A 12,588-nucleotide genomic window follows, 5' to 3' on the forward strand; every position below is an offset into this window, starting at 1 on the left:
TGGATCCTTGCTGGCGGATACGATAAGTAATGGTGTAGGAGTGGTAAGGGATATAGCTAGATAGATAGATAGATAAGAATGGAATCAGGCGGGTGCAGTCCCAACCAGCTGGATAAAGATGGAGAGATTTTGGAGGAGAATGGTGTGGTCAACTGTATCTAAGGTGCAGACTGGTCAAGGTAAGAACCATTTCCGTAGTGTGGTGGAGCAGAAACCTGTTTTGAACGATTCAAGCTTGGAGTTCTGGGACAGATGGGCACAGCTTTGAGAAGCGACAACATGTTCAAAGATTTGGGGAGGAAGGGTGGTTGGAGATGGAGTGGTGGTTTGCAAGGACAGCGGGGTCAAAGGTTTATTTTGAGAAGAGAGGAGATGACAGATTTGAAGGATATGGGGACAGTACCTGAAGAATCAGATCTGTTAACGATATCAGCTGAAAAACGGCCCTTGCCCTGAAACATTAACTCTGTTTCTCTCTCCACAGATGCTGCCAGACTGCTGAGTTTTTCCAGCACTTTCTGTTTTTATAAACATCAGCTCAGTTGGGAATCAGGAAGGGAAGTTGATTGGTCAGCCATTTAGTCGGAATAGGGCCAAGGGTAAATGTGGGTCTCCTGGACAAGATGAGAAGGAAGAAGGAATTATACACTAGTACAGACAGTTAAAGGCCCTTTGACCTATCAAATCTACAGTGGCCCTTTTGAGGGGTAATGCAGTTAGTCTCACTCCTTGCTTTTTCCCCTTATCCCTGCAAAATTTTTTCCTTTGTTTTTATCTAATTACTTTTTCAAGGCTACTGTTGAAACTGGAGCACCACCTTATCAGGCATTGCATCTCAAATCCTAACCACTTGTTGCATAAAAAAGTTTTTGCTCTCATGGCCTCTAGTTCTTTTGCTAATTAGCTTAAATGTGCCTTCATGTTTTCCACTCTTCAACCATTGGAAACAGTTCCTCTTTATTTACTCTGTCACCTGGAAGTTCACTCCAGGTCACCAAGTCACTCACCATCCTGACTTGGAAATATATCGCCATTCCTTCACTGTCGCAGGGTCAAAATCCTGGAACTCCCTCCCTAACAGCACTGTGGATGTACCTACACCACACGGACTGCAGCGGTTCAAGAAGGCAGCTCACCACCACCTTCTCAAGGGCAACTAGGGATGGGCAGTAAATGCTGGCCAAACCAGCGAAGCCCACATCCTGTGAATAAATAATAAAAAATATATTAAACCTTTCATGGTTTAAAAACTTCTTTCAAATCTGCTCTAGGGATAATGATCCCTTATAAAGCTTCTAAAGTCGATCCATATAATTGATATGGGGAAATAGGAAAAAAAACTAGAGAATGATGTGAGTTAGGGCAAGGTTGAACTTTTAGAGAACATTTGTCTTGGTGGGCTGAGAGAAGTGACAGAGGCTGCTGATTGGTTGGCCTGAATAACAGTGACAAAGAAATGTATGAGCACCTCACACTTGTTGGAGGTGAAGATGAAAGAGAGGAGTTTAAGAAGATGGCTTGCCATAGAGGGAAAGAAGCTGGGGTTTATCTTTGTATTCCAGGATGGTTCTGGAACAGTGAGCAGCTTGGCAGATGAGAGCAGGACTCACTCATGTTTTAAGTGGTCCAGGCAGATCTGGCAGTGGATGCCGAAACCAATAATTGTCTGTCATATCTTTTCAAGTCTGAGTCCCTTAGACTTAAGGGAGTGGAGATGAGAATGGAGTGAGAACAGCATTCGGGGCAACAGCCAGAGGGAGTAATCAGTTTAGTGGGGACTACAGCATTAAAGGTGGAGGTGAGGGTGTGGTTGAGTAAATCAGTAGCTGCAGAAATGTTGTAGTGAACAGAGGGCCGAAGGCTGGACTTGGAATTGTGAAAGTGCAGTTCTAAGTAAATTGGCAAAGAGTTTTATTCCAAGGGTGGCCACAGAAGGAAGTAGGTGAAAGGGATGTGGGTGAAGTATGTTAAGAGGAATCAGATGATGTGATCAGAGATGGCCTTAGCTGTGATTGACGTAAAGGGAGTAGCAAGGCCAGATGAGATGGTAAGTTTAAGGGGTTGGCTGTTAATATGAGACAGTGAATTTGCAAGGGGGAGTAATTACACGAGGATAAGAAGGCAGAGGAAAGAGAACACGATGAAGCAAAATAGAGGTCTAAATCACCAAGAATGAGAAGTCGCGAAGTGCTGAAGCTGAGGGAGGAAAGCATTGAAGATATCTCGGTGAGAATATTTTTATGGTTCTTGAGTGCAGAATGACTATTTTAAATGAGAGGTGCAATGGCAGCAAGGTCAGCCAGATTTTGAATAGAATTAGCATGAAAAATATTCAGAGTTATTTTGTTTAAAGTCAAGTAAGACAACCTACTGATGTGTGTTCATTACTTTCTGTTATTATGCAAGAACAACGTGTACTGATTGAAATAAGTAAATCAGATCATAACTGTTTTGTAAAATTATGTACCGGGGTAAACCAGTTTGATAATTTGCTTCAAATTAGTGTTTCTCAGTTTATCTTCAAGGAGAATGAAGAAATATAATGTGAAACACATGAATATCCAGCTAAAATCATTATGGGGTTTCTATGGTATTTTACACTTTTGTGTAGCCATTTATTAGTTGACAGCAGAGCCATATCTTTAAATACAAGATGTCAGACCTCTTATAGAAGTGGCCAGCCCATTGTACCTGAGAGAATGTATAATGCACGACCTTCAGTGACAGCCCAATTTTTATACGGACTCTCCTCTGACTTGTCATGAGCAATGCCATGTGATTGAAATTGCGAGTAGATTGAAATTACCTTTGGTACATTCTTACTATGTGCCAAATGCAGAATTTATGATTATGACAAAATTGCATTCTTCCCCTGTTCTTAGTTTAGACGCAGCTGGTAAAAGCCCTGCACCTATTTATGAAACTTGTCTTTGTGGACAACAGCAGATAGAAAACCTTTGTTGCTGTGGGACATGGAGACCTTGCCTTCTGATGGTAATTCATTTGTGTTGAGAAATGTTGGGTTCAAATTCTGAGGATCAGTTTCATGGGAAGGAATTTTTCAAAAGATAAGCCCTACTTTTCTCCATGATAAGATGTAAGTTTGGGCAGGAAATACTGTTCAAATGTTTAAAATCGCAAGGGGGGGTTTTCCGGATATGATTGAATATGTTTTAGATAAACTGGCTTTAGTTTAAATTTACTTTAATATTTTAATGAATGACTTGAAAATGGAATTTTTAAAAATAATTTTTGCTTAACAGGCGGAGCTTTCTGGATCATCTTCATTGTTCTTCAGGAAGCTGAGTAACCCCGACCTCATCTGTTCATCTGGAAAAGTTTCTAAACTCCAACATCAATTGAGTGAAGATGATGGCAAACTTCGAAGAGGGAGCTTTGGTGGTGCATTGGGAGGTGAAGAGTTGACTTATTTTTGTTTGTTGCCAATGGAAGACTTTAGGGTTGTTGATATTTAAATAAGTAGACCATGAATAGGATTGTTGTTTTCTGAGGGACAACTTGGAAGGTTCTTTCTCTTAAAAGTTTGCCATAATTTAATATTTGAACTCTGGCACAAATCAATCTCATAGAAAAACAAAAGCATAGAAAAACAAAAGCAATCATCAAACATTATTTTAAAAATCATCTTAAAATCATCCAATGTGTTTTAGGCCTATAGAAAACTCAGATTTGGTGTCTGATGTCAACCAAACCTCAACTACAAATTTGTAAAACATTCTATGTACTGGACATGGCATGTTTTGATATTTAAGTTGTCAGTGGCACCAAATAACAGCTAATCTTTTTGTGTGAACCATCACATATCCATGATATGAACCACACTGATGGCCCAAAAACTGTTGAGAAATGTCATGTAACGCTTCAAAAAAAATCTATATATATATCGTTAATATATTCTTTTTATATGGTATATTTTAAAATGGGAGCAATTTTAAGCCTGAAATCTAACGTGACTTGTGTGACTTACATTTAATCCTTGTTCTCCTCTTATTAACATCCCATTTCAGTGTTTTAACTTTGCCCTCCTTCATTCTCTTCCACAACTGAGTGATCCAGCAGCCTGCTGCAATCAAGTCTGACCTGTTCTGACAAATGGTTCTGAGTCAATGTTAACCCTCTTTTGTTCCGCCAATGCTGCTTGACCGAGTGTATCCAACATTTTTTCTTGTTATTTCAGATATTGAGCATTCTGCAGTATTTTGTTGTTGTGAACCTATTTTGATCCTTCTGTTGGCAAGTTCCTCAGGGCAACAAAAGTACCCAAGTGATTTTTAAATCCTGATTCTTTATGGGGAAGTGTCTGATCTTGGCTGTTAATAGCGTATTTATGTTGGGAATCACTGTGGCAAAATTCATGTTGTTTCACCTATTTGGCTGCCTATGTATTAGTTCTCCAGGTTGGTATGTTTATCTATCAAAAGCTGACAAACATTTCACAAAAGTGGCCCTGATTAAAATACAATTACATGCAAGTTCAGTGGGCCAGGAGCTTGTTTTAACTTAATAATACTTAAAAACATAATTTTTTCCCCTTACCATAAAAGAAAGTACACAAAAGCCCGAGGGGGTGGTGGGGGGTTTATGGGATATAGTTGCATATATTAAAAGCATGTCTTATGTTTTGGGATAGGTTGTGGATCTGGGGTGCAAGTTTTGAAATCAGTTGTTTTTTTCTCCATTGTTTTAGAGTTTAATATTGGGTGTATTAAGAAGGACAAGTTAACAAAACAGTCAATAAAGTACATGGGGTCCTGGGCTTTATACATAAAGGCATATACTACAAAAGCCTCAAAGTAATGCTAAACCTATATAAAACATTAGTGTGGCCCTAGGTGAAGTATTATGCCCAGTTCTGGGCACCATTCTTTAGGAAGGATGTGAAGGTTTTGTGCAGAAGACATTTACTAGAATGGCTGCAGGGATGAGATATAACAGTTAAATAGATAAACAGGAGAAAAGGATCATTATCCTTCAAGCAGAGAAGGCTAAGAGGAGATTTGATAGAAGTGGTTAAAATTATGAAGGGTTTGGATAGACCAAATAAAGAGAAACTAATTCGGCAGGGGGAGGGGACACAAAATGTTAGCAGAATAGGGACACATCATAATACAGTAAAACAATCAAGTCAGAGGGGGTAATGCTGCAAAAGCTTCAAGGGAGTAAGGCAAGGCTGGATGGCCTCTACTTTAATGCCAGGAGTATTACAGGTAAAACGAATGAGTTAAGGGTGAGGATTGACATGTGGAATTGTGATATAGTAGCCATCACGGAGACGTGGCTGAGGGAGAGGCAGGATTGGCAGCTGAACATTCCAGGATATAGAATCTTCAGGCGAGACGGGAGAGGGTAAAAGAGGAGGAGGCGTTGCATTATTAGTTAAGGAGTCAGTTACTGCAGCAAGGAGAGATGATATAGTGGAGGGGGCATCGAATGAAGCTTTGTGGGTAGAGCTTAGGAATAAAAAAGGGACAACCACATTATTAGGTGTTTATTATAGACCCCCAGATAGTCAGTGGGAAATTGAGGAGCAAATATGTACACAATTTGTGGGGGTGTGTAAAAACAATAACAATAGGGTAATTATATTAGGTGATTTCAACTTTCCCAACATTAATTGGGATAGACATAGTGTTAAGGGCTTGGATGGAGTGGATTTCTTGAAATGTGTACAGGAGAACTTTTTAGGTCAATATGTAGAGGGTCCAACAAGGGACAGTGCATTGCTGGACCTAATTCTGGGAAATGAAGCTGGACAGGTGGCTGAGGTGGTGGTGGGGGAGCATTTTAGCGATAGCGACCACAACATGGTAAAGTTTAAGTTTGTTATGGACAAAGAAATCGACAAGCTGCCAAAAAATGTTTTGGATTGAGGAAGAGTGGATTTTAGTAAAATAAGGCAAGATCTGGTAGACTGGGAACAGTTACTTGTGGGGAAATCTACAGAGGAACAGTGGGGGATGTTCAAAAAGGAAATGGGGAGGGTACAGGCTCAACATGTTCCCTCTAGGGTGATAAGAAGGAGTAACAAGCCCAGAGAACCATGGATGACCAGAGATATTCAGGTTACGATGAGAAGGAAAAGAGAGGCTTTTAGCAGGTACAAGGGAAGCAAATCAGCAGAGGCATTAGTGGAGTACAGACAGTGCAGGGTGGAGCTTAAGAAAGCAGTTCAGAGAGCAAAGAGGGGATATGAGAAAGCTCTAGCTGGTAAAAGTAGGGAAAATCCCAAGATATTCTATAAGTATATCAATGGGAAGAGGATAACCAGAGAAAGAGTAGGGACCAAGGGGGCAATCTATGGGTGGAGCCAGAGGACATCGCTAGAGTGTTGAATGAATTCTTCACGTCCGTCTTCATCCAAGAGAATGAGGATGAAGGTATCGAACTCGGGGAGAGAGATTGCGAAGTTCTTAAGCAAATTGATATAAGGACTGACAAGGTATTGGAGGTGTTGGCAGGCTTAAAAGTGGACAAATTTCCAGGTCCGGATGGTTTGTGTCCCAGACTGCTGAGGGAGGCAAGGGAGGAGATCACAGGGGCTCTGACCCGAATTTTTAATCTCTCTCTGGCCACGGGGGAGGTGCCAGAGGACTGGAGAACAGCAAGTGTGGTTCCGCTATATAAGAAGGGTTGTAAAGAAAAGCCAGGGAATTACAGGCCAATGAGTCTCACGTCACTGGTAGGGAAACTATTGGAGAAATTTCTGAAGGAGAGTATCTATCTCCACTTGGAGAGGCAAGGTTTGATCAGGGACAGTCAGCATGGCTTTGTTAGAGGGAGGTCATGCCTAAGAAATTTGATTGAATTTTTTGAGGAGGTGACCAGGTGTGTAGATGAGGGTAGTGCAGTTGATGTAGTTTATATGTATTTCAGCAAAGCCTTTGACAAGGTCCCACAAGGGAGACTTATAAAGAAGGCAAAGGCACATGGGATGCAGGGTAAGTTGATCAGGTGGATTCAAAATTGGCTTAGTTGTAGGAGGCAGAGGGTGATGACAGAAGGATGCTTTAGTGACTGGAAACCAGTATCCAGTGGTGTACCACAGGGATCTGTGCTGGGTCTCCTATTATTTGTCATTTATATAAACGACATAGATGACTATGTGGGGGGTAGGATTAGTAAGTTTGCGGATGACAATAAGATTGGCCAGGTGGTTAACAGTGAGGTTGAGTGTCTTGTGCTACAGGAAGATATAGATGGGACGGTCAAATGGGCAGATAAGTGGCAAATGGAATTTAACCCTGAAAAGTGTGAGGTGATACACTTTGGAAGGAGTAATTTGACAAGGAAGTATTCAATGAATGGCATGGCACTAGGAAGTTCTGAGGAACAAAGGGACCTTGGCGTGTGTGTCCATAGATCTCTGAAGGCAGAGGGGCATGTTAGTGGGGTGGTGAAAAAGGCCTATGGGACACTTGCCTTTATCAGTTGAGTCATAAATTACAAAAGTAGCGAGGTCATGTTGGAGTTGTATAGAACCTTGGTGAGGCCACAGCTAGAGTACTGTGTGCAGTTCTGGTAAACACATTATAGGAAGAATGTGATTGCACTGGAGGGGGTGCAGAGGAGATTCACCAGGATGTTGCCTGGGATGAAACATTAAAGTTATGAAGAGAGGTTGTTTAGACTTGGGTTGTTTTTGTTGGAGCAGAGAAGACTGAGGGGTGACCTGATCGAGATATACAAGATTATGAAGGGCATGGACAGGGTGGATAGGGAGCAGCTGTTCCCCTTAGTTGAAGGGTCAGTCACAAGGGGACATAAATTCAAGGTGAGGAGCAGTAGGTTTAGGGGGGCTGTGAGGAAAACTTTTTTACCGAGAGGGTGGTGACAGTCTGGAATGCACTGCCTGGGAGGGTGGTGGAGGCGGGTTGCCTCATATCCTTTAAAAAGTGCCTGGATGAGCACTTGGCACGTCATAGCATTCAAGGCTATGGGCCAAGTGCTGATAAATGGGATTAGGTAGGTAGGTCAGGTGTTTCTCATGTGTCGGTCGAAGGGCCTCTTCTGCACTGTGATTCTGTGATCTGTAATCTGCTTCCGGTGGCTGAAGGGTCAACAACCAGAGGGTGCGGATTCAAGGTGATTGACAAAAGAGACCATGTGAAGAAAAACTTTTTTATGCAACAGGTAGTTAGGATTTGGGATGCAGTGCCTGATAATGTGCTGAATACAAATTCAACAGTTGCCTTCAAAAAGAGAATTGGATAAAGTCTTGAAAAAGAAACATTTGCAGATATTTGGGGAAAGAAAGGGCGTGTGGGACTAACTGGATTGCTCTTCTAAAAGGCCAGCAAAGAGTCGATGGATCAATGACCTTCTGTGCTGCCCTATGCTGTGATTCTTTAATTCGAATGTCATTCATCCAGCCAGAATCATTTATTTGGGTTAGACACTTAAAACAAAGTAGTTGTACATACTTAAGTATGGATCTACACAGTCTAAGTCCTTCTCGTGACCCCTAACATTTTTCTATTCTTTCACAGGATGTGGGTGTCGCTGGCTAAGCCAGCATTTGTTGCCCATCCCTAATTGCCCTTGAGAAGGTGGTGGTGAGCTTCTGCCTTGAACCGCTGCAGACCATGTGGTGTAGATACACCCACAGTTCTGCAAGGGAGTTCCAGGCTTTTGACCCAGTGACAGTGGAGAATGGGGTGTGGCTTGGAGGGGAACTTGTTGTGGTGCTCCCATGCATCTGCTGCCCTTGCCTTTCTAAGTGAGAAAGATTGTGGGTTTCGAAGGTGATATCAAAGGGAGCCTTGGTGAGTTGCTGCAGTGCATCTTGTATAAGGTGCAGACTGCTGCCACTGTGCATAAGCAATAAGCTGGCAATTGTTTGGTCCCAAGTGTCTAAATAGTCAGGTGACCTAGGCCAACAACACCTTAAATACTTTATATATAAGCAAAATACTGCAGATGCTGGAAATCTGAAACAAAAACAAAAATAGCTGGAAAAACTCAGCAGGTCTGACAGCATCTGCGGAGAGGAACACAGTTAACGTTTCGAGTCCGAATGACTCTTCATCAGAACAAAAGATGAAGAGTCATTCGGACTCGAAACGTTAACTGTGTTCCTCTCCGCAGATGCTGTCAGACCTGCTAAGTTTCTCCAGCTATTTTTGTTTTTGTACCTTAAATACTTTGTATAGCTCTAATAGTAGCAATGTTAGCTGCCTGGCGGTAATTACCCCTTTTTTTGTTTCCTTTCTCCCTTTTTCTGTGTGGAACTGCTTGGTCTCAACTTGAGGATATCTGACAAATTTCATACCCACCTGTGTACTTTGTGGTTATAAAGCCATGTTCTGTCCCTCCGTACAACATGAGATTGGTGTTTCAACATACAGCTCTACCAACAAAGAATTGACAAAAAAAGCCTGGAGCAGCATTTGGTCTGAACAATAAAAGTAGTATCTTCAGAAATAGCATATTGCCAGACACCTTGCAGTCTAGAAAAGACTGTAACTCAGTTGCTATGAAAAATGTGGTCAAAACATTTTTTCCATGTTTGGAACAGGGTTTTATATTCTAAGATGGATGCAAATGCAAAGTACTGAATTTTCAAAGCGGTTGAGATTGGAGTTGGGCAGGCCTGCAATTTCACACTGCTGGCTTTTGTGCTGGCTCAGCACCATGAGCCTCATCCTAAGCCATTTGGAGAGGCAATTAGGGCCAATTCCAGAGCCTATTAAACCCCCAATGCTGCCCTGGAGATTGCTGTTGGCAATGCGGGCAAGAGACAACAGCTTGGATCCCAACCGGGCAACCATGTGGGCTCATGTCAGAAAGGGGAGGAGCCAAGCTTCAATCCCGCAAGAAACACCCCTCGCACCAGTCATGGCCACCAGGCTCCCGCTGTGGCTGCTGGCCGATTGTGGAGGCATTGACCCTCACAGCCAGGAAGTTGTGGCCATTTTAAATTAAGAAGACAACTGACAACTTTGCAGGACACCTCCATCTTGAGGAGCCCCCCCTCCCTCTTGCTCTCTCCACTAAGAGTCAGTTGCTTCCACCTTGGTTCGTGGTTCTGCCAATGTGTCAGTGCTGCAGGGCCATCCATTGGTCCTCCAGCCTTGGGAGACAAGCCACCATCATTAATTGGATGGCAAGCCCTCTTCCAACCACTAATTGACTTGGCCCTTTAGCAATCCTGGTGGGTGTGTCTGAAACACAGTGTGGGGCCTGTACATGGAACTGACTTCCTGTTCCTGACCCTGGACTGAAAATACAGCCCAAAAAGTTTATTTTCAGGCAATAACGAACATGTTCAGCATGAATAATGCTCTAAGCTCTAAAGAAATTATCTGTACAAAGATTGTTGCAAAGATCTCAATACCTGAAATTCTAACATGTAGCCTATAGATGTTTGACTGTGATATCTGCTGCTGCAATTTTATAATGTAGCCTTGCCTTTCCTTTACCTCAATTTGGCCTCAATTATGGCTGAAATATTTTGAAGACCTAATGATTTCTTTGTAATGTTTCCAGTAAGGAGGGGTGTCAGAGTGCAGCAGCGGTGTGGCAGCACCCGAGTATGACAGCACGGCAGGTGGAAGTATCCTCATTATTTTCCCAGGTTCTGATTAGCTCTCGTTTTAATTGCTTTCAGCAGCAATCTTGTGTTGTGTAGCCCTCCTTTCCCCTACTCTCAATTTTGAAACAATTTAATGAAAATAAAGTAGAGAAATAATGTTCCTTATTCAAATTTTCATCAGCTTTGTTTATGAGCAGGCAATTCTGGGTCTAGAATTGTTTTTACAATGCTGTTTAGCTCTCTGCTTAGCTCATTGGATAATGCACCACTTGATATGATGCAGTGCTACACACAATAACAAAGCCTCAAGTTAAGTCCCTAACCTGTGCTGAATTAACTGTTTGCTGTTTTCAGTTCTGGCCCGAGTTCCCTGTGGTGGTGAGGAGTTAAAAAAGAAACAGATAGTGTTCCCACTGCAGGTCACCATCCCCACTGAAAGGTATACATGAATAGATGTATGAGAACGTAATTGGGATCAACTATGATATGCCTCCCACAGTCAAATAATCTGCCAGCACTTGCTGTCAAGGTTCACTGATGAGAGTGGCTTCTTGGGCACTGCTGGCATTATACCAACATGAATGAGTCAGTACCTGAAGGAAAGAGGGGAATGTTGATATTTGGGCTACTCCTAGCTCTATTTATGTTCGTAGCAACAAGGCAACTTCTGTTGGTAGGCCTGTGTCTCCTATGATTCAAAATTTCTTGACATTGTGCAGAGGTTAGTGAATTGCACAAGTAACAACAGCCCTTTTCTCATGAAACGTTCTGGAAAGGTGTATGGGATGCATACTGTTTTCTATTGATTGTTGTGATAGGTGGAAAACATCACATGAACCATCCATATACTTCAGTCGAAACTGTGAATTCTATTTATAGTCATGAAATTATATGAGAGAAAATTAATCAGTGGACAAAAGAACAATTCAGTTTTCAGCTCTCTGCAATTGTTTTCTGAGATCAAAGTAACGAAGTGTTTCAGAATTGTTAGAATTTTTTTTGACTGGATCTTGGATGGACGAAATTGGTATTTTGGTTGGGCCAAAAGGATATATTGCACAGAAACCAACCAGTGTACAATATGGGAAATTTGGATCCATGGAGTTGCAGCTCACCAGGTTGATGCAGTTCTGGTTTGGTCAAATGAACTAAATGAATGGCTGGAACCTTACTGTATTTATTCCTGCCTGAGGCAACCCTGAATGCAGAACAGTCAATCAAGATATTTCAAAAGCACAATGGTAGGAAGATACTCTGTTACTAACATCGATATTCAAGGTCTAGATTACCCAGGAATTTCTAATGCTGACACAATGCGTGCCTGGATAGCTTTTGATACGTTTAATGGCTCAGCCATTAGAAAGAGAGTTTTTAAGCTTGCAGACTGGAATCTAATAACAGTTTAATTCATAAACACCCAAAGTTTTCCAACCAGGAGAGAATTTCTGGTGCAATTTAACAAATTGTGACAGAAGATGTTAAACATACCAGTAAATCTACCATGATATTAATTATATTGCATCAGAAGATATTCTTTTGTATGAGCAGCCATTATGTTATGCAGTAAGGTGTTGTCAGAGCCTCTGATTTATGTTGAATTCCCGTTTTATTCAATGATATTCTGGGAATTTAACCATTTTGAGAATCAAATTTTGTGGTTGTTCTGTGAAAAGTGAGTGAGGGATCTTTGATTGTATATTCCTTTACCAATGCATTTAGTTTAAATCCCTTTTTCAAAGCTCTGAGGAAAGTGAAGCTGATGGACATTTTTCAGCAGCCTGTAGGTGAATATGTAGAGCTTAACAGTAATGTGGTTGGAGGTATTGATTGTGGTGTTCAACAGCAATTATGGAGCTTTAGTATTGGTATGGAATGGTTGTAGTGAATGACAGCAGTTCAGAGAGGCAATTTGGGATAGAATTTCTGTTTTTATTTGGTATTCTATTCAAGAAACACATTCGCAGCCCAAGAGATGAATTGCAGTGTAGCTTACATTGAAGAATTCATATATAGGCTGTCATTAGGTTTCAAAAAAA

At 41.6% G+C, this 12,588-nt stretch overlaps 2 protein-coding genes across 4 annotated transcripts in view; both read left to right on the forward strand.

Annotated features, from left to right (window-relative positions):
• The window catches only part of tmem69 (transmembrane protein 69), a 522,919-nt gene that overhangs the window by 133,162 nt on the left and 377,169 nt on the right, over positions 1 to 12,588 (forward strand). The gene's annotated exons all lie outside the window — the stretch shown is intronic.
• Positions 1 to 12,588, forward strand: part of mast2 (microtubule associated serine/threonine kinase 2) — a 544,666-nt gene that overhangs the window by 35,978 nt on the left and 496,100 nt on the right. For all 3 annotated transcript variants that reach the window (XM_078561040.1, XM_078561041.1, XM_078561042.1), the window contains exon 2: positions 3,264 to 3,414. In XM_078561040.1, the coding sequence (XP_078417166.1) occupies positions 3,264 to 3,414 (151 nt within the window). The remainder of the gene's footprint in view (positions 1 to 3,263; positions 3,415 to 12,588) is intronic.

The sequence above is a fragment of the Cetorhinus maximus genome, chromosome 17 (genome assembly GCF_964194155.1).
Source record: "Cetorhinus maximus chromosome 17, sCetMax3.hap1.1, whole genome shotgun sequence".
Lineage (NCBI taxonomy): Eukaryota > Metazoa > Chordata > Chondrichthyes > Lamniformes > Cetorhinidae > Cetorhinus > Cetorhinus maximus.